The sequence below is a fragment of the Marmota flaviventris genome, chromosome 17 (genome assembly GCF_047511675.1).
Source record: "Marmota flaviventris isolate mMarFla1 chromosome 17, mMarFla1.hap1, whole genome shotgun sequence".
NCBI lineage: Eukaryota > Metazoa > Chordata > Mammalia > Rodentia > Sciuridae > Marmota > Marmota flaviventris.
The window spans coordinates 16,050,545-16,077,449 of record NC_092514.1 but is presented as its reverse complement, the minus strand read 5'-3'; the positions used below and the strand labels follow the sequence as shown (position 1 = coordinate 16,077,449).

At 46.8% G+C, this 26,905-nt stretch overlaps 1 protein-coding gene and 1 pseudogene across 2 annotated transcripts; one reads left to right on the top strand and one right to left on the bottom strand.

Moving 5' to 3' along the window:
• On the top strand, positions 1–26,905 carry Trpv2 (transient receptor potential cation channel subfamily V member 2). Of its 2 annotated transcripts, none has more exons than XM_027924082.2 (15): positions 1–254; positions 1,646–1,939; positions 4,618–4,751; positions 6,807–7,097; positions 7,855–8,153; positions 15,074–15,247; positions 15,693–15,848; positions 16,405–16,500; positions 17,810–17,880; positions 18,362–18,527; positions 21,278–21,344; positions 21,450–21,778; positions 23,123–23,250; positions 24,123–24,202; positions 26,007–26,905. In XM_027924082.2, exons 2-15 carry the CDS (start codon positions 1,752–1,754, stop codon positions 26,099–26,101), a joined length of 2,274 nt encoding a protein of 757 aa, XP_027779883.2. In that variant the 5' UTR covers positions 1–254; positions 1,646–1,751; the 3' UTR covers positions 26,102–26,905. The 2 variants fall into 2 exon arrangements, with proteins under 2 accessions (XP_027779883.2, XP_027779882.2); XM_027924081.2 differs by having other exon boundaries at positions 16,402–16,500.
• LOC114082965 (developmental pluripotency-associated protein 2 pseudogene) lies at positions 11,191–12,142 on the bottom strand (annotated as a pseudogene).

The window sequence follows — 26,905 nt, the reverse complement described above, 5'->3', positions numbered from 1 at the left end:
CCAGCCGGTCCACATAGGGAAGAGTAAAATCCGCACTCCCCAGCTTGGCTAGCCGGGCGGGCTGAGGGTGACCGGAGCGCTCCAGCTGGAGCTCGGAGCTCCGACTGGGTGGGGTGGTTCTTGCTGCTCCGCCGCTGTCACCGCCAGCCGCCCCTCCCGTCTTCACTTCCTCTCGGAGCCCCCGCCGCCCCAAAGACTCGGGGATCCCAGCTGCCGCTGCCAGCCGACGCCACGCCCTGGCTTCAGCCTGCGGGGTAAGTTGGTGGGCAATTCAAGGGAGGTAGGAGGGGATCGGCCCCAAGCCTGACAATGAACCATGGAGGTGGGGAAGCCAGTCTGAAGCCAGGGTCTGTAGGGGGCTCCCTTTCCGTGGACCTCCAAACCTCTGCCTCTGCTGCCAGTGTGTATGGGGTCCCAGGAGGGTCCCACGGTAGAAAAAAGTGAAATGGGGCTGGACAGACAGCTGTTGCAGCTTGGGCTTAGGAATAATGGGTTCTATGAGCCAGGATTTGTTTGGGGACATAAGCTCTAGGCTGCTTGGTTTGTGGCTCGAGTAAGACGCTGGTGTGGGCAGAAAGATGGAGGGTCAAACTGCAAGTGGAGGCTGCCAGACAGGCCCTGGCCTTCCCTGGCTACTCTGTGGAAAAGCCCCATTCAGGTCCTAGAAGGCACTGGGAGCCCAAAGCTGTCTGGGAGTGGGCCCAGGCCCTGCAAGCAGCAGCTCCGTCCCCTTCCCTTCTGGGCCCTCCTCTTCTGTGCTTCCTCTCGGTGGCCTCCTACCCACTTCTCTCACTGCTTGCTGTCTTCGGACCCAGCTCTGATTCTTTTCCCTTCTTTCTACTTCTGCCCACTGGGGATCAGGGGCTCCGGGACCCTAACTGGCATCCCAGTTCTCGCCATGTGATAGAGGCTTTGGTTTCAGTTTTCCTGTGAGGGTGACATGGCCGTTGTCAGCTGATCTCCCTAAGCCCAGCCCAGTTGGGAAGGCAGAAGGCGCTTATCAGCCAAGGAGGGGCTTTCTGCCCCATTCTGAAGCCCCTAGAGAGATGTCATTTTCATGCCCCAGACATGAGTCAAATTGTAAACATAGATGGACCCTGAGAGAATCTGAGAACTGAAGAGGAACTTCATGGTAGACAGTGAGATGGTTTTAGACCTGGTTCTGCTAATCACTGATGGCCTTGAGAAAACCACTTCCCTCTCTGAGCCTCAGTTTCCCTGGCAGTAAATTAGGGGCTGGATGGACCGGTGGCTTTCCTCTTGGTTTCCGTAGAACTCTTCCCTTCTGTGGTGAGGAATTGGGTGTTCTGCTCCATCCCAGAAGCTTCACTTTTATCTGTAGTGAATATTGTCTGCCAGTAAGATGTTGGGTAAAAGAAAGGGTTGTGGCCTCTCAGATGTTAGGAAGTCCCAGAGGGAAGTTGGCAACAGCCATGGCTCTTTTTGTGGGACTGCATCAAAGAGGCGGCCATGTTGAGTCCCTGTTCTTCCCCTGTTCCAGCACTGGGCCATCCTTTCACGCCAGGGCTCCTCACTCCTCTTGCGCTCTTCCCTTCTCCTTTCCCACTCACTTCCCCTCCTACAGGGCTGGGATCCTGTATTGTAGATCTACAGACTTTCAACTTCTAAACCTCTTCTTCTGCAGGCTCCAACCAGACTAACCCAGAACTGGGCTTCAAGGAAGAAGGGACCCCTGACATCTCCATCTCCACAGAAGTTCCAATTGGTCTGAGCAGCCTCCTTACTTCAGGATGACCTCGCCCTCCAGCCCTCCAGCTTTCAGGCTAGAGACATCAGATCAAAACCAAGAAGATGGCGCTGAGGTGGACAGAGGAAAGCATGGGCCTCCCCCCATGGAGTCACCATTCCAGGGCGAGGACCGGAACTTCTCCCCTCAGATAAAAGTGAACCTCAACTACCGAAAGGGACTGGGTCCTAGGTGAGGCCACAGATGCAGATGAGGCAAAGGGCCCCCCACTCAGCTTCTGCAGAGCACCCCAATTAAGCTCAGTAGCCAGCCCAGCACCAGTGCCTCTTCTGTACAGCTTAGCTCTGATGGCTGCTGGGCCCCAGAGGGGGACCTTCACTCTGTTCTCTGGGGTTTGCCATTCCCACCACCCTTCCTTCTCCTATTCACCAACTCCCCCCCCCCCTTTTTTTTTTTTTGTATCAGGGATTGAACCCAGAGGTGCTCTACCACCAAGTAGATCCCCAGCCCTTTTATTTTTATTTTTTTGTGGTGCCAGGGATTGAACACAGTGCCTTGTGCATGCAAGGCAAGCACTCTACCAACTGAGCTATATGCCCAGCCCAATTTTTTTAAATTTATTTTTTAGTTGTAGCTGGACACAGTACCTTTATTTTATTTATTTTTATGTGGTGCTGAAGATTGAACCCAGGACCTCGCATGTGCTAGGTGAGCACTCTACCACTGAGCCACAATCCCAGCCCCCCTATTTTTTGTTTTGAGACAGGGTCTGGCTAAGTTGATGAGGCTGGTCTCAAACTTGTGATCCTCCTGCCTCAGCCTCCCAAATTGCTGGGATTACAAGCATGCACCACCACACCTGGCCACCTTCCTAATTCTTGGTCTTCTGCTCTCTAAGGTTATCTTTTTCTTCATAGGGACACATTCTTCCAGCTCCAAAGTACTTAACCTAGCTATAAAACCCTCCAACCCTGTCATGGAACCTGTGGGATATATTAGGATCTCCATATATACTCCATCCAGGGACAAAGGCAAGGATATCTGCAAGTGTCCCAAGCAATTCTTGGTTTCGTCCCAAAGGATGAAACTGTCTCCAGGGGATGTGGACCTAGGGGATTGAGGATGAGGAGTTTCTGTGCTTTGATTTTCCTGTGGTCTCTCTGCTATTTAGACTGTAAGTCCAGGGGTCCTGCTTTCAGTTCTGCTAGGAGTCAAAGGAAGCTGCACCTGGCATAACCCTTAGTGTGAGTTTTACCCCATGAGGCTGGAAAATCCACATGGGCTGGGAAAGACTACTAGGGAAACCCCTTCCTCCCTCTTCATGCCTGAGGTGTGGCCACCAGCCTTGCCCTCCCAGGCTAGAGCCCCTGTGCTGTTTGTGCTGGAGGACCGTGATCCAATTCAGCACCAGCACAGGAGAGGATACCTGGGACGGTTTCATCCTTCTGGAAGTAGTATTGCTAGCCTGATAGAGATAGAATGGGCCCTGCAATGTCCTCTGGATCCTCAATTTATGCCCTCTGAGCTTCCCTACCCTGTGATGCTACTCTGGTGGCAGAAAGTGTCCAAAGGGTCACTTTTGCCAGCCAGACTGCTCACCGTACTCTCAAGCCAGCCGTGGGTGGAGTCATTATAGCCATGTTGTGGCCATGTGATCTGCTGGGGGAATGATAGACATGGGACCAGGATGAGGCAGACTGCAGCTTCCTGGTGTTGAGGAGGCAGAGGCTGGTTCTAATACCATCGTGACTATAAAGCTGAAAATGTGACAGATTCCAACAATCATCTTATTCATCAGAGAATCATCAACCCTTATGTGGTTTGACTCATTCCAGGAGATGGTAAGCTGTGGCCTGAGGTTTCCCAAAGCATCAAGTAGCCCTTTGTACGTTGGTTATCACTTCATATCTCCCGATCATGGTTTCAGGCCTCAGAGGTATAAATATGGACATGGCCCCATGCCCTTTCCCCTTCTCCATCTACTAGATTCTAATGAAGTAGGAAGTTCCTTCTGGGGAAGGTAGGAGAGATTTCCCAGAAGTGTAGTTTCTCAGTAAAACTCTGGTCAGTGACTGATACTTTTGCAGGGCTGGGTCCATGTGTTACTCTATCTCTGGGAAACCTCCTGCTAACTAAACTCTCTTTGGGGTCCAGAATCTGAAACTATTATTAGATAACCCCTGTGAGAGACTTGGCTCTGCACTCTATCACTTTGGGCAAGTTCCTTCACCTCCTTGTTTGTCTAATGGAGAAAAGAGTGATTCCTTCTAGAAACTTCCCCATTTTTCTTTCTTTTCTTTTTAACTTATAGGCCTGGAATAGGGATTAAAAATGCAGAGTACTCTAAAATCAGTCAATATGTAGTTTCTGAGAGGAAGAGGGAGCTTTTCTCCATTCCTTCTTTGTTTTTATTTTGCGGTGCTGGGGATGGAATCTGGGGCCTTATGCATGCTAGGCAAGCACTCCATCACTGAACAACATCCCCAGATGTTTCTTCGTCAAGGTCACTAGTGCATGAAGCCACCATCAGTCTTTAGGTGCCTCCTGAGACCCTGTCCAGAACTGTGTAAAAGTTCTAGACTATAAGTTGTGTGCACCAAAAGATTCTGTAGGATAATGACTCTGAAACATCAGTGTACCTGGCATATGATACACAGTTGATGCTGAAATTATCAGTGATGATTAGAGTCCTGGGGATGCAACAGATTAATGCCCCAACAGCAACCCCCTTCCTGAGACCCTGAGCAATTGGGGTCACCTTGGTCTGCCTTAGAAGGCAGAGGCCCTCAGAAGGGATCCCATTCAACCTGGGGTGAGCAGTGCTTACAGGACTCCCTGGGATGGGGGTATTTCTGGTGGAGGGGAAATGGACCTTCTCCAGGAAGAATCATAAACTACCTCCCCCACAGCCAGCCAGACCCAAACCGCTTTGATCGTGATCGACTCTTCAGTGTGGTCACCCGAGGTGTCCCTGAAGACCTGGCTGGGCTACAAGAGTACCTGAACCGGACCAGCAAGTACCTCACTGACTCAGAATACACAGGTAGATCCTGCCCTGTGGCAACCTTTGGGCTCTGGTGTCCTGTGGGCTGAGAGCTGGGCTGAATGAGTGGGCCTGGACCATGATCAGGATCAGAGAGGGGAGTATTCTCCACAGCTCTGCTAGAATGACTGCTGAGGGCCCTGCAAATAGAACTGACTGGAGACAGGCCCCTATACAGTCCTGGCCATACCTCCTGCCTTCACCCTACCCCACCAGGCTCCCAACCTGTCTTTGCCACTCAAGTCCATTTCAGTGGCTAAGTGGCTACTCAAAGCTCTTGCTCTCTCTCTTTTTAAAAGAGCAGCATTATTGAGATATATAATATACATATCGCATTCTTCCCCTGCTGCAGAGCATCTTTGCTCAGTGTCTGAATATCATTATTGTTTGGACTGATTAGAAAAATAACATATGTACATTCTAGAAGATTAGGACAGTAAGGAAATTTATGAAGTCAAGGGTAAAAACAGTTTGTCATTCTGGGCCCCCATTACTGGCTTGCAGCATATCTTTTCAGACTTTCTTAGAATGCCAGGTATATATTTATATAATTGGGGCATTGTCATATGTGCTAATTTGTAATGTGTTCCCTGCATACTTAATGCATCTTATGTGTCTGGTAGCACTTTCCATTTCAGTACATCCCTCAGTCTGATGACTGAAGATTGAGTTTTCCATTGTGTAGATTTACCACAATTTAGTTAACTAATTAAAAAAAGTTGGGCCTGGGGATGTGGCTCAAGTGGTAGCGCGCTCACCTGGCATGCGTGTGGCCCGGGTTCGATCCTCAGCACCACATACAAACAAAGATGTTGTTGTGTCCGCCAAAAACTAAAAAATAAATATTAAAATTAAAAAAAATTTTTTTTAGTTGTAGATGGACACAATATCTTCGTTTTATTTTTTTATTTATTTTAATGTGGTGCTGAGGTTCAAAACCAGTGTCTCGCTGAGCTACAACCGCAGCCTCTTAACTCATTTCTTTTTGTTGGCTATTTAGATCATTTATAGTTTTTTTTTTTTTTTGCCTCAATTTCCAGTGTGCCAGGCCCTCTGGTGCTAAGCATTTTGTTTATATTATTCCTTTGGGTCTTTACAATAACCCCCAAATATCCCCATTTTTCAAAGAGGAAAACTGAGGTTAAGAGAGGCCAAATGACTTGCTGGAGGAGACAGAGTTATTAAGTGGAGGGGATCACCTACAAATTCTGCTCTGAATGTTCTCATGGATAGACTATGTTGCATTTGTGATGAGTTATGTCTTAGAAACTTTGTTTTCAGAAATATTTTTCATGTTTTTTTTTAAAGAGAGAGAGAGAGAGAAAGAGAGAATTTTTAAATATTTATTTTTTAGTTTTCGGTGGATACAGCATCTTTATTTTATTTTTATGTGGTGCTGAGGATCGAACCCAGCACCCTGAGGCGAGTGTACTACCACTAGAGCCACATCCCCAGCCTTTCAGAAATTTTTGTTATACCTGTTGATTTTAATATCTGTTGCCTGGAGGGTTTTTTTTTTTTTTTTTGACCCAGGATTGAATCCAGGGGCGCTTAACTACTGAATCACATCCCCAGCCCTTTTTATATATATATATTTTTGAGAACGTGTCTTGCTAAGTTGCTTAGGGCCTCTCCAAGTTGCTGAGGCTGGCTTTGAACTTATGATCTTCCTGCCTTAGCCTCTGGAGCTGCTGGGATTACAGGTGTATGCCACCATGCCTGGCTTGTTTGGAGTCTTAATACTCTGCTACATAACCATGCTCCCACCAGTAGTATACAGAAATAGTCTTTTTTTAGGGCTGGGACTATAGCTTAGTGGTAAAGTGCTTGCCTTGAAAGTGTGAGGCACTGGGTTCGATCCTCAGCACCACATAAAAATAAATAAAGATACTATATGTTCATCTACAACTAAATAAATATTAAGAAAAAAAGAAATAATCTTTTTTTATCCTCCCATGGGATACTTTGGAGCCTGGGCTTGCTGCACATTGGCAGGCAGCCCAGTTGCTCCTGTTCTGAGCACTGTGTGCCCCTTCCACTCCCTTTTTCCCACAGAGGGCTCCACAGGGAAGACATGTCTGATGAAGGCGGTGCTGAACCTTCAGGATGGAGTCAATGCCTGCATCCTGCCATTGCTGCAAATCGATAGAGACTCTGGCAATCCGCAGCCCCTGGTTAATGCCCAGTGCACGGATGAGTACTACCGAGGCCACAGTGCCCTGCATATTGCCATTGAGAAGAGGAGCCTGCAATGTGTGAAGCTCCTGGTGGAGAATGGGGCAGATGTGCATGCCCGTGCCTGTGGCCACTTCTTCCAGAAGAGACAGGGAACTTGCTTCTATTTTGGTGAGTGAACATTTCTTGGATACATTGAGGTATGGAGGAGGCAAGTCCTTGTTCAAGTTCACACAGTCAGTGTGTGGCAGAACTGGACTTAAATCCACATGTGCCTGACCCTGATACCCTTCTTCAAACCACTAGGCTGCCTGCAAAAGCAAGGTGTCTTAAGAAATGTTTTTTTTTTTTTTTCCTTAGAGAGAGAGAATTATATTTATTTTTTAGTTCTCGGCGGACACAACATCTTTGTTTGTATGTGGTGCTGAGGATCGAACCCGGGCCGCACGCATGCTAGGCGAGCGTGCTACCACTTGAGCCACATCCCCAGCCCTTAAGATATGTTGTATCCTCATATGGTTGAGGAGGAGGCTCAGCATGCATCATTCCCAGGCAGGGAGGACAGGGGGATGCTAGTATTGGCCTGTGTCAAGACTTGACTGAGGAATCTGGAGATGTAGCTCCGTGGTAGAGTGCGTGCCTAGAACACAATAAGGCTGTGGGTTTGATCCCAAGCACTGCCACAAAAAAAAAAAAAAAAAAAAATGGATTTAATCATTCTGAATTAAGGGACAATGTTCTGGGTTCTTGAAAAGAATAGTGTAAAAGGCAGGGGAGAGAGGACCTTGGTTGGGTGGCCTCTGTTTTATACCCTTATGTGGTAATGAAGCCTGACCTGATTCAAGGAGGCCTGACCTTTTGTCCAAAGAGCAGGAGGAATGGAAGCTGAGAGGCCTGAGGCCCAAGCTGACCCCTTCCCCATCCACAGGTGAGCTGCCTCTATCTCTGGCTGTTTGTACTAAGCAATGGGATGTGGTGACCTATCTCCTGGAGAATCCGCACCAACGTGCTAGCCTGCAGGCCACTGACTCCTTGGGGAACACAGCCCTCCATGCCCTGGTGATGATTGCAGACAACTCTAAAGAGAACAGTGCACTGGTGATCCGCATGTATGATGACCTTCTCCAAGCAGGGGCCCGCCTCTGCCCCACTGTGCAGCTTGAAGACATTTGCAACTTGGAGGGCCTCACGCCCTTGAAGTTGGCTGCCAAGGAGGGTAAAATTGAGGTAAGCTGCTGTCCCCCTCCCTGTTGTCTCTCTCTTTCTTGGAAGCAGCAGGACTCAGCCAGAAACATCTGTGGAAAGAGCCTGAGTGGTAGACCAGAGCACTGGTCGTTCCACTTTTCAATGAAGCGTTCCTATCCATAAGAAAAAAATTTCAGGTGGAACCTTAGTGTTAGTTTACTGTCACTGTGACAAAGTGCCTGAGAGAATCACCTTTTAAAAGGTAGAAAGATTTATTTTGGTTCACAGTTTCAGAAGTTTCAGGCTATGGTCCCTTGGCCCTGTTACTTTAAGAAAGGCAAAACATCATGATAGAAAGCATATGGTGGAGCAAAGCTGCTCATCTCATGGTGATCTGAGAAGCAAGGAGAGGGGAGGAACCAGGAATCTAGAATCCCTTTCAAGGGCTTACAGTAGGTTCCAAAATATCTACCACTTCCCAATAGCACCACCTGCTGGTGACAAAACCTTTAACACAGGAAACATTGGGGACATTTCTTAAATGTCAAATTTATGCCAAATCAAAACAACCTTCAATGTGTGTGTTTATTTATACATTATAAGCAGACCAGTCAGTCAATAAATTGTGTTGTAAAACATAGGGGAATATTTTTAGTTGTTTGGGTTTCTTTCTTTCTTTTTCTTTTTCTGTTGAAGTATTGGGGTCTTTCAGATGCTAGGCAAGTACTCTACCACAATACGCCCAGCCCTGGGTTTCTTTTCTTTTGGGACCAGGGATTGAACCCAGGGAGAAACGGTCTTGCTAAGTTGCTCAGGGCCTCACTGAGTTGCCGAGGCTGGCTTTGAACATAAGATCCTCCTGCCTCAGCCTCCCAAGCCTCTGGGATTATAGGTGTGAGTCACTGCACCCACCTCCCAAACTCTGGGTTTCTTACTAGGAGACAGTCTTTTCATATCCTTTGCCTCTTTTGCTATTAGATTTACTATTATATTTTCTTCATATTGATTGGTAACCATTCTTTATAATGGACTTAGTACTTTGTCTATTACAGTGCTTGCAATTTTTCCTCCCATATTTTTTTTTTTAAAATTTGGAGTTGTAAATGAACATCATGTCTTTATTTTATTTGCATTTTTTAAATTCATAACTGCCAAAACTTGGAAGCAACCAATGTGTCTTTCGGTAGCTGAATGAATACATGAACTGTGATATATCTTGAGAATGGATATACTCAGCACTAAAAAAATAATCCATGAAGACATGAAGAGACCTTAAATACATATTTCATATTATTTTAAAATACATGTGTATGATTCTAAATATAAATTATCCTAGAAAGGGCAAAGTTACAATGACAGTAAAAAGATCTGATTTATAGAGGCTTGGCGGGAGGAAAAAACAGGTAGAACTGAGGGATAGAGCATTAGGTTCATGAAGCAATCCATGAATTATCATGTAGAATGTTGGATACATGCCAAACCTTAGTCAGTGGCCAGTGTGATGGGGGCCATAATCCCAACTACTTGGGGGACTGAGGTAGGAGGATTGCAAATCCAAAGCTGGCTTTGGCTACCTTTTTTTTTTTTTTTAGGGGGAGGGTTACCAGGGATGCTTTAGCACTGTGCCACACCTCCAGTCTTTTTATTTTTAGACAGGGTCTTGCTAAGCTGTTGAGATTGACCTCAAATTTGCAATCCTCTCGACCTAGCCTCCCAAGTCTCTAGGATTACAAATGTGTATCTCCAACCCCCAACCAGCCTCAGCAATTTAGTGAGACCCTATACCAAAATAAAAAATAAAATGGGCCGTGGATATAGATTAGTAGTAGTGTTTTCCTGGTTCAATCCCCAGTAACACACCACACACACACACACACACACACACACACACACGGATCAAAATCATAAGATATTCAACAAAAAGCATGAAACCAAATATACAACTGGGGTGTAGTTCAGTGGTAGAGTGCTTGACTACACGTGTGAGGCCCTGGGTTTGATCCTCAGTGCCACATAAAGATAATAATTCATTATAATTAGAGATAATAATTCATTATAATTAGTTAATAATTAATAATAGGCCGGGCTTGGTGGCATATGCCTGTAATCCCAGTGGCTCAGGAGACAGAGGCAGGAGGATCTCAAGTTCAAAGTCAGCCCCAGCAATTTAGCAAGGTGCTAAGCAACTCATGAGGCCCTGTCTCTAAATAAAATATAAAAATAGGGCTGGGAATGTGGCTCAGTGGTTGAGTGCCCCTGAGTTCAATCCCTGGTACCCCAGCCCCCACCAAAATTAATAATATACCAATACTGACTTATCAATTAAGGGATGTACCACACTAATAGGACATGTTAATATTAAAGCCAGGTGCAATAATGCACACCTATATCTCAGCTACTTAGAGGAGGCTAAGGCAGGATTGCAAGATCAAGGGCAGTCTCAGCAATTTAGTGAGACTCTGTCTTAAAATAAAGATAAAAAGGGGCTAGTTTGCTGGTAGTAGTGGTGCATGCCTATAACCCCACGATTCAGGAGGCTGAGGCAGGAGGACTGCAAGTTCAAAGCCAGCCTCAGCAATTTAGCGAGACGAGACCCTAAGCAACTTTGGGAGAACTTGTCTCAAAATTAAAAGGGCTGGGGATGTGACTCAGTGGTTAAATCTCCAGTACCAAAAAACAAACAAACAAAAAAAAGAGGCAGGGGGTTAGGGTTATAGCCTAGTGGTAGAGTGTCCCTGGGTTCAATCTTCAGTACACACACACAAAATTAATATTAAACGCATCAACTGGAGAAGTATAAAAGAACTCTTTTGCTCAGTTTTCCCATAAACCTAGCTCTGCTTAAAAAAAAAAAGTATAGTAATTTGAGTCTGACACAAATGATCAGGAGACACTGAAAATGAAAGATGGTCAGGAACCAGCCCAGCAATCATCAGGCTGTGTGATGATTTACCTATGGGCTCTCCACCACTTGTCCTGGGAGAGAAGAGGAATATTTGCAAATTTATGTCCTGTTTTGTGGCCAATAGTGGGAAAACAGAAAATTTTTTTTGTCTGTTTCTTCTCAATTGCCTTCAGATCAAAATAGTACTTTAACATTGCTTAAGGTGGCACTTTTTGGTCTCCTACAGTGCATGGCTTTTTCTCTCTTGTTATAATTAATCCTTTCATCATCTTTCTTATTCCTTTTTACACATTTAGGGCATAACATATTATCTTCTAGTCCCGAGGGTGGAAAAATACAGGCTGGTAACAGGAAGAGGGAAATCATCCTCTTGGGAGTGTCAGGGACCCAAGTCTGACCTGCATGGAACTGCAGGCGAATCCAGCTTGCTATTTCCTGCAGAAAGAAATTGGCCATGGACCACACACCACCTGACACCAGAGGTTTGCATCAAAAAGGCCTCCAGAGAAGTAGGGATGGGACACAAATTCACAGCCTTGCGCTGAGTGGCCTTGGCAGCCATCCTTGCCCAAGATGCCAATATGGACTCCTGAGCTGAATTTACCACTTCAACCATGTTAGTCTCTTCCTCTCTTTTAACCTTATTACGACTTTCCTGAAGCCCTGCTGTATTGGCCACTGCCTTCTGTTTCCTGGAAACTGGCTTCAATCTGGCCTCCTGAGATGTTTCAGGAATATCATATTTTTGTTCAGGGTATGCATGCTTCTGTAGCCTCAAATAAACCTCTATTTTCTGGCCATCAGTACTCAAATTAAATTGTTGGCACTAGTTTCGCAAAGTATCCTGAGAAACCTTATTAATTGGAGGCAAAATGGTCGGCAAGGGAAGGGATGGTATTTTACAAGAGGCAGAGGGTTAGGGTTATAGCCTAGTGGTTATAGCCTAGGTAGGTTTTGTTTGAGGAAGGCAGACTTCGTGTTTGATTTCTGCAGTTGAGGAAACACTTGTTTCCATTGGATATTCTTGTTCCTCTCTAACTGGGACCAGTGTTAAAATCACATTTTCCTCATCAAATTTCTCCTCAACCAAGTTCTTCTCAGTGACCCTGTCATTTGAGCCTGACATTTCCAGGAACACAGGGAGAAAGCAAAGGCAGCAGGGCTCAGGACAGCTATGCTGTGTGCACCTTCTTTTATTTGCATTAAAAAAAAAATATTTGGTTTTTAGTTGTAGTTGGACACAATACCTTTATTTTCTTTATTTTTATGTGGTGCTGAGGATCGAACCCAGGAGGCTCACATGTGCTAGGTGAGTGCTCTACCCACTGAGCCACTACCCCAGCCTCCATTTTTTTTTAGAAAAATTTATGGTGTGTTTTTTGCCATCCAGAATGTAAGAGTTTTCTGTTTATAGCTGGGCATGGTGGTAGACACTTGTAGATCTGGCTACGTGGGAAGTGATGTGGGGGGATCACTTGAGCCCAGGTGTTAAAGATACTGGGCAACATAGCAAGACCCAGTTTCAAAAAATAAAACAAGGGTTGGGATGTAACTCAGTGGTAGAGTACTTTCTTAGCATGCACAGGTGCACAAGGCCTTAGGTTCAATCCGTGATACCACAAAAAAAAAAAATTATGGGGGCTGGGGATGTGGCTCAAGCGGTAGCGCGCTCGCTTGGCATGCGTGCGGCCCGGGTTCGATCCTCAGCACCACATACAAACAAAGATGTTGTGTCCGCCGAAAACTTAAAAATAAATATTAAAAAAATTCTCTCTCTCTCCCTCCCTCTCTCACTCTATCTAAAAAAAAAAAAAAAAATTATGTCTGCATGTATAATTAAGATTTTTTTTTTTAGTTTTACTATTGTGTTGCTTAATTCCTTCTACAAGGTTTTATATATAATATGATTATTATATCATTATATTCTGTATATAATTATATAGATTGTTATAGGGAACTGTTACGTAATTTATATATTATAAAATAATAGTTGTATATGTAAAAATTATATACAATAGCATATCCATATCTGCATTTTCTTTCAGGCTTTTGCAGTTCCATTTTTTTTAATTTTTATTTTTTATTTTTTGGTACTAGGGATTTAACTCAGGGGCAACTTACCACTAAGCTACATTCCCAGCACCTTTTTATTTATTTATTTAAAAAAAATTTTTTTAGTTGCAGGTGGACATAATATCTTTTTTTTAAAAATTTTATTTATGTGGTACTGAAGATCAAACTCAGGGCCTCACACATGTTAGATGAGTGCTTTACTGCTGATCCACAGCCACAGCTCCTTCATTTTTCATTTTGAGTCTGGGTCTCACTAAGTTGCATACGGTCTTACTAAATTGCTGAGGCTGGCCTTGATTGTGATCCTTCTGTTTCAGCCTCCTAAACCACTGGCATTATAGGTGTGCACCACTGTGCCCACCTGCAGTTCCATTTTAAATGCCTAAAATTTGATTTATCTAGATTATCATTATTTTTTTTTTTTTGGTAAAAGGAGTAAGCATGATCCACCTCTCCTTCCTTCCTTCCTTCCTTCCTTTCTTTCTTTTTTTTTAGCTTATTAGTATTTGAACCTTATAGTCAGAGCCCTCGCAACTTCTGGACGTGCAACCTCTGCAGTTACACAGGGCCAACACTTGGAAAGCAGGCATTTTTTAAAGGTGAAGAAAAAAATATCCTGATAAAAATAAAAGGTATGGTTGCACAGTCCTGTAATCCCAATGAATCAGGAGGCTCAAAAGTTCAAAGCCAAGCCGGTGGCAGTGGTGCATGCCTGTAATCTCAGTAGCTAAGGAGGCTGAGACAGGAGGATTGAGAGTTCAAAGCCAGTCCCAGCAATGGTGAGGCACTAAGCAACTCAGTGAGACCCTGTCTCTAAATAAAATACAAAATAGGGCTGGGGATGTGGATCAGTGGTCGAGTGGCCCTGAGTTCAATCCCCGGTACCCCCTCCCCACAACAAAAGTTCAAAGCCAGCTTCAACAATTTAGTGAGACCCTGTCTTAAAATAAAATATAAAAGAGGGTGGTTAGGGATATGGCTCAGTGATTAAGTGGTACTAAAAAAAAAAAAGATAAAAAATAAACATAAATAAAAATCTTTTTTGTTTTGGTATTGGTGGTTGAACCCAGTGGTGCTCTATCTCTAGTTCTTTTTATTTTTTATTTTGAGACAGGATCTTACTAAGTCACCCAGACTGGCCTCAAACTTGGAATCCTGCTGTGCCTCAGCCTCTTGACTACCTGGGATTACTGTAAATTGAAGTTTTAATACTTTTTTCCTGCCCTCCATGTTCCCCGGAGTGCCTGCTTACTTTACAAGGCTTACTTTGTTGCCTAGAGGCGTGGCCCTCCCATCTGTACCCTCTTTCCCCCATTTCTCATTTGTGAAATCAAATTGTTTTTTCTTTTTTTCTCTTAGTACTGGGGATTGAACTCAGGGCACTCACTGAGCCACATCCCTAGTCCTATTTTGTATTTTATTTCGAGACAGGGTCTCACTGACTTGCTTAGTGCCTCGCCTTTGCTGAGGCTGGCTTTGAACTTGCGATCCTCCTGTCTCAGCCTGAGATTACAGGCATGCACCACCACATCAGGCCTCAAATTGTTTCTTAACTGTTCAGGTTCGGGACCCCTTTCTATTCTGTTGAAAGCTCTGTACTCTAACCACAGAAGTGCATACCCATGTATATGTGGACTCCATCTAAGGAGTTCAGGAAAGAGGGACAGGAGGGGGGAAGGAAGAGCCTGGCTGGCCGGCAGGCCCACATATCTGTGGAAGGGTGGGCATGAGAGCTGTCCTGTGGCTGAGCGGGCATGATGTGTGGAAGAGCTAAGACACACAAAGACCCATGTATGGAGGGCCAGGAAGGCTGGGGTAGAGAGGTAGGTGGGAAGGAGCCGTTTGGGGACTCCAGGGGGTGTGGGAGCCTGCCCCGCACCTCTGCAGATGGTGGGCATCTCTGCAGGGTGCTGGTTGTTTCCCAGCCTTGACCCAGAATCAGTACTGGGAGTGGGTCCAGCAAGCTCATGGGGCTGTCCTGCAGATTTTCAGGCACATCTTGCAACGGGAGTTCTCAGGACTGTGCCAGCCCCTTTCTCGAAAGTTCACCGAGTGGTGCTATGGGCCTGTTCGGGTGTCACTGTATGACCTGGCCTCTGTGGACAGCTGGGAGGAGAACTCAGTGCTGGAGATCATTGCCTTTCACTGCAAAAGCCCGGTGAGCCTATGGGGATATGGGGGTGCCTTTTAAAGGGCCTGGCTCAAATCAGAGTTGCCTCATGGACCACACCTGCCCCATTCTTGTGCAAGTGGGGTTATAGCTGCACACCCTGACTCTGGCCGCCAGGCCCTCACTTATTCCACACTTTAAATCCTACCCAACATAAGGATCATGCCAAGGTCCTCTAGAGGCAACTATTGAGGTCTCTCTTATTGACGAGCACTTGCTATGGAATGGAGGATCAGGAGGGCTGGGGTGGAGGCAGGTGGGGAGGGAAGATTTGGGACTCCTAGGTGGTGTGGGACCTCACCCCCACCCCCACTCCTCTCCATTTCCCTTGGCCCTTACAAGTAGCCTGACATGAAGTGGGCGCTCTGTCTATACCTGCTATCTATCCATCCCCTGTCTCTACCTAAACATGGCTCTCCCCTTCCCGCCCCAGCACCGACACCGCATGGTGGTTTTGGAGCCACTGAACAAACTGCTGCAGGCGAAATGGGATTTGCTCATCCCCCGGTTCTTTTTCAACTTCCTGAGTTACCTGATCTACATGTTGGTCTTCACTGCTGTGGCTTACCACCAGCCTGCTCTGGAGAAGGCAAGGGCAAGGAGGGAAATGTTCTGGGGGAAGCCTACTTGAAGCAACCCTGGAAGAAAATGGGCAGGGACCCCCATCCTACAAAGGATAACTCTGAGGCTTAGGTGACTTGAGGGATATACCCAAGGTCTATGGAGGCCAGCCTCTTAGTACTAACAATAATAATAGTAGTGAATACTGATCCAGTGCTCACCATATGTGCAACTGTATTCTAAGTGACTGACATGTGTTAAATAGTGAATGCTCACAACAACTCTCAGGGATGACTAATTATCATCATCCTCATTTGAGGAAAGGGAGGCACAGAGAGGTTAAGTAATTTTCCCAAGTTCACCCAGACTGTAAGGGGTGGAGACAGGATTTGAAACCAGACATTCTGGTTCCAAACCCCACATTCACAACCACTATACAACGTGCCTCTCAAGTGACTGGAATCCAGGGGTGCTTGGTTGGAGCCCACGTTCCCTCTCTGTAGTGGAGTCTCAGCATGGTCTGTCAGCTATTAGGGGGAGGATCCAGGTCCCAGGTCCTATCAGCGTGTGTGTGTCTTCAGCAGGCCTTCCTCCCGCTGAAGGCAACAGGTGGAAACTCTATGCTGCTGCTGGGCCACATCTTGATCCTGCTTGGGGGAATCTACCTCCTCTTGGGCCAGGTAAGGGCTTCTGCCAATCTCCTCACCCTACATCACTTCCATATCCAGTCCTGTTCATACCAGTCAGCCCTACCCCAGTTGAGGGCCACAGGTGCTGGTTTTGTCTTCTGGGGCCTTGGTACTCATCCTGCCATGCTTTTTGGGATACCTGAGGGATAGCAGATGGCTTCTCTGATTTCTTGGTAGTGAAGGCTCTGCTCCCCTGGAAATTAAACTGAAAGCCTTTGCCTCTGGGTCCCTCGGCTGGCTGGGGCATTCCTTGCTTGGGGAGCACAGAAGGCCGATGGCAGGTGGGGCTTAGCCCATCTTCTATAGGAGGACATCTTTAGTCAGAAATGCTTCAAGCTTTCAGGAGTCAGGATGAAGCCCAAGACATGGGACCTTCTCAGAGTCAGCAGGTTGCAGGCACCAAACTCAGTTTGGCTGGAGTACAGGGTGCACCCCAGGAGGCTAGGGGTGGGAGAAGGAGCTCTCCTTCGGTCCACTTGGGCTCTTCATCTAGATCCACAAGCATCAGGAGGCCTATAGAATTGTCTGGTATTTACAGGTGGCTGCTCTTATTTTTCTTCTTCTTTGTTTTTGTTTTTGGTGTTATTGGGAATTGAATCCAGGCGTGCTCTATGACTGAACCATATCCCCAGCCCCTTTCATTTTTTGAGACGGGGGTCACGCTAAGTTGCTGAGGCTGGCCTTAAACTTGTGATCCTCCTGCCTCAGCCTTTCAAGTACCTGGAATTACAAGCATGTGCCACTGTGTCCAGATAGCTGTTCATTTATATATTTGGGGGGATTTAATCCAGGAGTGCTTAACCACTCAGCCACATCCATAGCCCTTTTTAATTTTATTTTGAGACAGGGTCTTGCTAAATTGCTGAGGCTGGCTTCCAATTTACGATCCTCCTGCCTCAGCCTCAAAAGTCACTGGGATTATATGTGTGTGTGTGTCACTGTGCCTGGCTATTCATATTTTTGGAGATGGGGGTCTCATTAAGTTGCCCAAGGCTGACCTTAAATTCCTGGGCTCAAACAGTGCTCCTGCCTCAGCCTCCTGAGTACCTGTAATTGCACAAAACCATGCTCAGCTAAGGCTATTCTTTTTGGTAAGAGGGTTGAAAGCTATCTCAGTTTTCAGGATTCATGAATCCCTTCCAAGTTAAAGCTGCTGCCTTCACCACTAAGGTGGGCTGGTCAGGCTCCCACAACAGCGAGCATGGCACAAATAGGGAGCTGGGATCCAGGCCCTGTGGGGCAGCCAGACTGTGTCTGTGCTTGGAGAGTAACTTTCACACCCCTCTGTCTTTTTCCATAGCTGTGGTACTTCTGGCGCCGACGTCTGTTCATCTGGATCTCCTTCGTGGACAGTTACTTTGAAATTCTCTTGTATGTGGCGTCTCCCTCTCCCCTGTTCCCCTACCTCCCCGGTCTCTGATGTCTGGGAGAGACTGTTGTGGCAGAAGGTACCAGGCTGGGCCCAGGAAGTTCCTAACATTAGCTAGACTTGGGAGTCCTGATTGCCACCCAGTTAGGGCTCCTTTGTGCTCCCCTCCTTGTAGATGATGACTGTGATTGTTACCTTTATACCCGTGGATCCCCGACTCTTTCCTTGTAGAATCTCACTTAATCCTCAAAGACACTCTAAGAGTAGGTGCCATTGTTATTATGCGCATCTTACAGGGGAAGGAACTGAAGCCCACAGAGGCTAAATAACTTGCCCAAGAGGGAGGTCAGGTCCTGTTGGGTCTGGCTGCAGATGGATGGCATCCTGTGGTGGGAGAGGCAGTAGTGGTCAGTGCTGGCCAGCGGGAGTTGGGGGAATATTGCCAGATGGTGGGAAGGTAACCCAGACCTTGTCCCCCTATAGTCTGCTCCAGGCTCTGCTCACGGTGCTGTCCCAGGTGCTGTGTTTCATGGCCATCGAGTGGTACCTGCCCCTACTTGTGTCCTCGCTGGTTCTGGGCTGGCTGAACCTGCTTTACTATACACGTGGCTTCCAGCACACAGGGATCTACAGCGTCATGATCCAGAAGGTGAGAGAAAGGTAACCCGGGGGCAGCCAGACTGGACAAAGCTGGCCATCACAGCCCAGTGGGATTCCCATTGTCCCTAGCATCCAGAAGCCTTTCTCCACCGATAACCTGGGCAGAAGAGGGCATGAATGTGCCTGCCTGTGAGTTGTTCACTCAGACACTCTTTGAATGTCACCTTAAGCAAGGGCATGCATGTTTGCACATACCTGCTCCAGTCTGCGTACATAGACATGCACACACGTATGCTTAGAGGTATTACACATGGGCATGTGTATCCTTCTTCATGAAGGAACAGAGAATATGCACATACACTCATCTGTGTTCTGTGCCCTGTGACATGAGGGCATCTGCATGTGTCTGTGTCCATCCATTTATTCCTCAAACATTTAGGGAGTGCTTGCTATAGGCCAGGCCCTGCTCTACATGTTGAGAATATTCAGGGAACAGAACAGACAAGTTGTTACTCTCCTGAAGATGACAGTCCAGTGGGGGAAATGAAAACACTAAGAAAATCACCACAACTGAGAACGCCGCCAACTGCTAGATTTTGTGAAGGAAATAAGGAGGACACTGTGACAGAATGGGGAACAGAGGTTACTTGAGAGAGTGATGGCTTCTCCCAAGAGGTGATGGTCAAGTGGAGACCTGGAAGTGTGATTCAGCCACCACCAGTGTTGAAGAGGAAGGATCCTAACAACAAAGGAAAAAGGGATGAACAAACAGAGAGTGCTTGAGACAGAGCCAGGGGGCCGGAGAGTGAGGCAGAGCAGAGAAGTTAGCAGGCAGGGAGGGGCTGGGGGCTTTGTCCAGGGGGCTTTGTTCGTGGGGAAGATTTGAAGGCTCCTAGCATGCGTGAGGCACTGGGTTCGATTCTCAGCACCACATAGAAACAAAATAAAGATATTGTGTTCACCTAAAACTAAAAAATAAATATTAAATAAATAAAAAAAATTAAACAAACAACAACAATAAAAAAAAAAAACTTATAAAATAGAGGGCTGTGGCTGTGGCCCAATGGCAGAGCGCTTGCCTATTAGGTGTGAGGAACTAGGTTCAGTCCTCAGCACCACATAAAAATAAATAAACAAAATAAAGGTATTGTGACAATCTACAATAAAAATACTTTAAAAACCTTATAAAGTAGACATAACATAAAGTTTACCATTTTAACTTTTTTTTGTGTGTGTGTGTGAATGGAATGTACGGCCTTGCACACACACTAGACAGGTATTCTACCATTGTGCTACATCCCTATCCCTTTTCATCTTATATTGAGATAGGGTTTCACTAAGTTGCTGAGGGTCTTACTAATTTGCTCACACTGGTCTTGAACTTGTGATCTCCTGCCTCAACCTCTCTAGTAGTGGGATTACAGGTATGCATCACCACACCTGGCTTATTTTAACCTTTTTTTTTTTTTTTTGTATCAGGGATTGAATCCAGGGGCACTTAACCACTTAGTCACATCCCCAGCCCTTTTTATTTTAATTTTTATTTTGAGACAGGGTCTCACTAAATTGTTTAGGGCCTCCCTAAATTGCTGAGGCTAGCTTTGAACTTGCAATTCTCCTGCCTCAGCCTCCTGAGTCGCTGGGATTACAGGTGTAATCCACTGCATCTGGCCCATTTTAACCATTTTCTTAAAAAAAATATTTTAATTAATTTTTGGTGAAATTTTATATTTTATTTATTTATTTGTATGTGGTACTGAGGATCAAAACCAGTGCCTCACATATGCTAGGCAAGCACTCTACCACTGAGCCACAATCCCAGCCCCTCATTGTAACCATTTTAATTATTATTATTATTTTTGTAGATGAACACAATACCTTTATTTTGTTTTCTTTTTAAATTTGATTTATTTAGTTGTAGATGGACACAATAAGCTTTATGTATTTATTTGTATGTGGTGCTGAGGATCAAATCTAGTGCCTCACACATGCAAGGCAAGCGCTTTACCACTGAGCTACAGCCCCAGCCCTATTTGTTTTTACTCTTATGTGGGGATCGAACCCAATGCCTCACGCATGCTAGGCAAGCGCTCCACCACTGAGCCACAACCCTGGCCCCTCATTTTAACCATTTTTAAATGCATGGTTGTGTGGCATTCAGTACATTCCCATTGTTGGTGTAGTCATTACCACCATACATCTCTAGGACTCTCCCATCTTCCCAAACTGAAACTTGAAGCCCTTTAAGCAGTTAAGCACTAACTTCCCCATTCCCTCCTTCTCTTGGCCCTTGGCAGAGAAGCCACCCCTTTGCTTCCTATCTCTCTGAATTTACCTGCTCCAAATACTTCATGTAAGTGGAATAATTCAATTCTTTTTGGTCCATGCATACTCAGAAGTAGAATTGCTGAGTCATATGATAATTCTTTTATTTTTATCTATACTTTTAGTTGTAGATGGACACAAAGACTTTATTTTATTTATTTTTATGTGGTGCTAAAGATTGAACCCAGGGCCTCACATGTGCTAGGCAAGTGCTCTATCACTGAGCCACAACCCCAGCCTCTCATATGATAATTCTGTTTAAATTTTTGCTGCTGTAGGATTTTTGATAGGAAAATGATTTGATCTGAGGTAGATGTTTAAAAGACCCCTCTGCTCAGTGTGGCTCCTCGGGGTCTCTGTATGCACTTTTGTGTGTGTGTGTGTGTGTTATACATGGGAACCATGTTTGTGGGTCTGGGATCATATGCAGTGAATGGCGCAGCCACCACTTACCTCCTGGCTTGTGTGTTCCAGGTCATCCTGAGGGACCTACTCCGTTTCCTTCTGGTCTACTTAGTCTTCCTTTTCGGCTTTGCTGTAGGTAAAGGCCCTTTCTGGTCCCCACCTCTCCCCCACCCTCCCTGTGCACATTCAGGCAGTCTCAGGCTGGTCTCAGGCTGAGGATCCCTCTCCCACCCTCCCACAGCCCTGGTGAGCCTAAGCCGAGAGGCCCGGGACTCTGGAACCCCTGCAGGAAACAATGCCACCGAGGTAGCTCAGCCTGGGACAGAGCAGGAGGATGAGGCAACACCATACAGGGGCATCATGGATGCCTCCCTGGAGCTCTTCAAGTTCACCATTGGCATGGGCGAGCTGGCTTTCCAGGAACAGCTGCGCTTCCGTGGGGTGGTCCTGCTGCTGCTGCTGGCCTACGTGCTGCTCACCTACGTCCTTCTTCTCAACATGCTCATCGCTCTCATGAGCGAGACTGTCAACAACGTTGCCACGGATAGCTGGAGCATTTGGAAGCTGCAGGTGCCACAAATGAGGCTCCCCCCAACCCCCCTTCTGAGTTCTGCGTTCTTGCTGAGGGGTGCCCAGGACCCTGCTGAGCTTGGTCCATCCCACTGGAGGCTGTCCAGGGTCCTGCACCTAACTGAGTGGGCTGAGCTCAGCAGGACCAACTTCTGAACTCCCTCATTCATTCCTTCCTTAGTAGGGTTGTTGCGAGGATAGGATAAGCTCAGAGATATAAAGTGCTCAGGACAGTGCCTAGTGGGTGGTCAATGTAGTCATTATTTTCATTATTATTATCTAGTATTTATTTTCTTTTTCTCTTTTTTGGCACTGAGAATTGAACCCAGGAACGCTTTACTACAAACTATATCCTTGGTCTTTTTTTTTTTTTAATCTTTTAAAAAATATCTTTGCTTTATTTATTTATTTGTTTATTTTTAATGTGGTGCTGAGGATCGAACCCAGTGCTTCATGCATGCGAGACAAGCACTCGACCACTGAGCCCCCTTTGTCTTTTTTTTTTTTTTAGTACCAGGGATTAAAACCAGGGGTGCTTAGCCACTGAGCCACATTCTCCAGCCCTTTTTTCTTTCTTCAATTTTGAGACAGGGTCTTGCTAAGTTGCTTAGGGCCTTGCTAAGTTTCTGAGGCTGGCTTTGAACTTGCAATCCTCCTGCCTCAGCCTCTTGAGTTGCTGAGATTATAGGTGTGTGCCACCATGCCTGGCTCAGTCCTTTTTTCAGTCAAAAAAAATTTTTTTTTTAAATATTGAGGCAGGCCTTAATTAGTTGCTGAGGGTATCATTAAGTTCCCGAGGGTGGCCTTGAACTTGTGACCCTCCTGCTTCAGCCCCAAAACTTAGTGGGATTACAGGTGTGTGCCACCACGCCCAACATTATGTAGTCTGTCTTTCTTTTTTTTTTTAAATATTTTTTTTCAGTTGTTGATGGACCTTTATTTTATTTACTTATATGTGGTGCTAAGAATCGAACCCAGTGCCTCACACTGAGTCACAACCCCAGCCCTAGCTAGTATTTCTTGACTGCCTATTATTATTAGGTAAAGTGGGCTAGGAACAGTTCTAGGTAGTACACACACAGCAAAGAATAAGACAAAGCCCTTCCCTCACAGAGCTCTCATTCTGTGCTCCTAATAGGTAAAGTGGGACCATTTGGTTTACAAATGGGGAGACTGAGATTCAGAGAGGTAATCAGGCCTTGGAGCTGGATTTGAATCCACATGCTTAGTGGGCTTTGGGTTATACTATAAATTGCTGTGGGGTATCTTCCTGGTCCCCTTGCCCTGTGTACCTTTCCCTCCAGTGTTCCAGGCTGCTCTTTCTGATGCATCCTTTATTTCTAGAAAGCCATCTCTGTCTTGGAGATGGAGAATGGCTACTGGTGGTGCAGAAGGAAGAAGCAACGGGCAGGTGTGCTACTGAAAGTTGGCACCAGGCCAGATGGCACCCCTGATGAACGCTGGTGCTTCAGGTCAGTGAAGTGGGCAGGGGAGGGTGGGGGCCTTGCTAATCCAGCAATCCTTAGGGCCCACTAGCAGTGCAGGCCAGTCTTACTCTCCTGAAAGCCAGGAGACAGCTGCCAGTAGCCAGGTCTGGTGGGAGAGGCAAGGCCCAGGAGTGCCAAGGGATTGCATCTGGGCAGGTTGGATCAGGGATGCTGGATCTCGCAGTCCCCAGGTTGCCACTACCTGTGGTTCTGCCTATTTGGCCATCTACTTTTCCTAGTGTCTTAAACAGAAGGTCCTTCCCTGGCAACCCCTCACCCCAGCCAGAGTGTGCTGGGGTTACAAGCACACTAGACTTCCCCGGCTGGGCTGCTCCTCCAATTTTCTCAGCCTGATCTTGAAGATGTAATCCTTAAAATGGAGATCAAGCCCTTTCATACTCAGGGAAGGCTGGAGCATCTGGAGAGGGAACCTGGAGACAAATGCATAGCATGAGGCAGCCGTTGAATGGGGGTATAGGATGAAGGGTTTATGTCTGAGAAGCAGCCACAAAAAAGGCCCCAGAATCCAGAGCACAAAGACACACCTGATCTCAATTCCTCTTTAGTTGCTCTGTGCAACCAGGCTGCTGCGAATAGCTGGAAAGAAGGGATGGATACTGTTCCTCCACGCAGGCACCTGGCTCTGGGGACTTAGTCTAGTAGCTACAAGGGCTGTGCTCCTGGGGGGGATGTGGGTGGCCCAGTGCCTTGCGGAGAAGGGTAGAGAAATCTCATTCTTCTCACTATCCCTGGGTCCATGAGAGTTTCTTCATAGTTCACCCACTTGGGGGTTCAGCCCCTCTCTGGGACAAAGCAGCCTGGACCACTGTATTCCCAGAGCTCTCTGTTGCCTGCAGGGTAGAGGAAGTGAACTGGGCTTCGTGGGAGCAGACGCTATCCACAGTGCGTGAGGAACCCTCGGAAGGCAATGCCCCTGGTGAGTAGATGTGGGGCTGCAGCCCCTGCCCTGGGGCCTGTGCACATGTGTGCATCTTCTGGGCCACACGGCCTTGGAGGGTCTGGGCTGGGACCCCAAGGCCTCCTCCATGGCTGTTCTGCAGCTGCATCCCATGCCTGCTCCCCCCACAGGGATTGCCCCCTGAAAATGGTACGTCTCCTCCTTTCTTCTCCACTTCAGCTCACCTGCTGACCTGTTCTCAGGGAGTCACCTGGGGAGCTCTTAGTGATTCCTCCAGCCCAGCCTTCTCCCTGCCTCACTCCCATTTTCTCCTCTTATTGGGGTTGTAATTTGCCCATCCAGTTGGTTATTAAGGATCTGCTCCCTGTCATGCTTGGGTACAGCCTGGGGGCCCAGCAGGGGCACAAGTTAGGAAGAGCACAGATGGCATCTCTCTGGGCTCTTGGGGCACTTTCCAGTATGGCAGGCCAGCTTTGGTGAGCTTTCCCCTACTACCTAAGCCTCCATCCCCTTTTACCCCAACCCCTTCACATCCTGGGAGAAGCCATTCCCTTTCCCTCACCTCATCTCTGGGGTCTTCATCCTTCCTGTTGGCATAGGATGGTTCCTCTGGTTCCCACCTGGCTGACTCAACACCGAGGCGGACTGTTTCCTTCCACCTCAGAGGCCTATTCTGAGGATTAACTCTCTACAGCCTGTACTTTCTTTCTGGAACTTTCAAGAGCTCTCACCTTGTCTTCTCTTAGCTCACCTTCTCTCCTTTCTCCATTTCTTTTGTGAAAAATGTTACCTGCTCGTGCCTGTGGCCCCAGACCCCTCATCCCAAACAGCTTCCCCGAGTCTCCCATGAACCTTGTAGAGAGGCTCTGCTGGTTTCCCAGCTCCTGGCCCTCACATGCCATTAGGCTTCCTTTCTACCCTCTCTTTGCACCTCCCTTCTTTTACTTCAATACTGAGACTCTGAGAGTCATCTTGGCCTTCATTTTGCCCCCAACATTCTACACCTGTCTATTCTCAATACAAACTTGACATCCTCAACAGGAATAGCCTTGGGACTGCCTTATTGGGCACACTCTCCACACCCAGGTGGGAGGCCTTGAAGGTCTCTGCCCATTCTCCCCTACATTCACCTGGAGTCCTTGATCTTTCAGGCAGCAACTCATCCCTCTGCCTCTGCCTCTCATTAACCTGCTTCTGCATGGGTGGCCCATCCTACAACCTGACATTCAGACAAGTCTTTCTGCTTCAGGTTTATTGCATGCTATTTCTACTAATGTAGACAAAACTCCCCATGGCCCATACTTCACAATACCTCCCACTGTCTGGAGGCCACACTCCTCAATATTGAGATCAAGGCCCAATCTAATCCATTCCCCACACCTCTGTCCACGTGGCAGCCACTTGGGTTGCAGCACTCCTTGTTCTCTGGTTCACTTGGACATGTCTCTATTGGAAGTGTTCATCGGCCCCTCTGGATGTCCAAACCCATCATCATCCCAACATAATGTGTCTCCTCTCTCCTCTGAGCTCTCTAAGCTCTTAAACCATTTCTGTCCTGCTTGTTAGCATGTCTCACATGTTCTATTTTTTGAAACGTGGCCTGTGACCTCAAGGGACTTTAAGCTTCTGGGGGGGTGGTCCCTGACTGGCATATGACAGGGGTTCAGGAAATGCTTATGGAAGTAAGGAGTCAGGGAGAGGGACTGTCCCTAGGGTGTGATGGGCTTTCATGAAACGCTGAGATCCCTTCCCATTCCTGGCACCTGCCTCCTGAGGATATACCCAGTGGTGAAGCCACAGTGTTCCCTATTCTGTTTTACAGGTTCCATGAAGAACCCCATTCTGGCTTCCCAACCTGGGGAGGATCATGCCTCAGAGGAAGACCATCTTCCTCTTCAGGTGCTTCAGTCTCACTGATGGTCCATACGCAGGAGGCCAGCAGGATAGAGTGAAGAATCTTTCCAGCCACTCATGCTTGCTCTGGGGATCTTTAATTTTCTTGGCAAATATAAATATATATATATATATTTTTTTTTCACAACCAACTCTACTGGAAACATTATTATTGAGCAACGTTGCTGGGACCTTTGGTTTAGTAATATCTGCATGTCTCTTTCTACCTCTGGGTATAGGGCTAGACTGATCCCACTTTTTCTTGGGATCAGTGTAGCCCAGAAACCCTTAGCTACTCCCTTCTGCCCTCAGTCCTGGGATTGTCCTCTTCTTTGGGGCAGGCTACTGGCTGAGGTTCTGTGCCTGCTGTCCTGGCAGCCACACACATCCCCCTTCCTCTACCAGACACCCATTAAATCCACTTCTAAGATGTCTGACAGTCTCCTTTGAGCTCTCTGGTTTAGTTCAGGCTCTGAATTACTGCTTTCTCACCCACTTGAACTTCGTGCTCAATTTCATTCCTTAGATCTTCCTAAGACCCAAGACAAACATGTCATCCCTGCACTTTGTAGGCCTGAGAGGTTCCCAGGGTGTACAGAGTGTTGTCACAGGAATCCTCAGCCTTCCACGACTTTGCCTACGCATTTCCAGACACATCTTCCCTTATATTCCTGCTGCCTGCCGGAGAATGTGGTGAAAAATCAATTTTCACCGATTTTTTCATGCTGGTCGAGGGACCTTGTGTTTGACCCCTTGACTTGGCTGTTGCTAGAAGTCTCCCTCTCTCTGCCCCTCTCCATTAAAACCCTATACTTATTTCTCAGATTA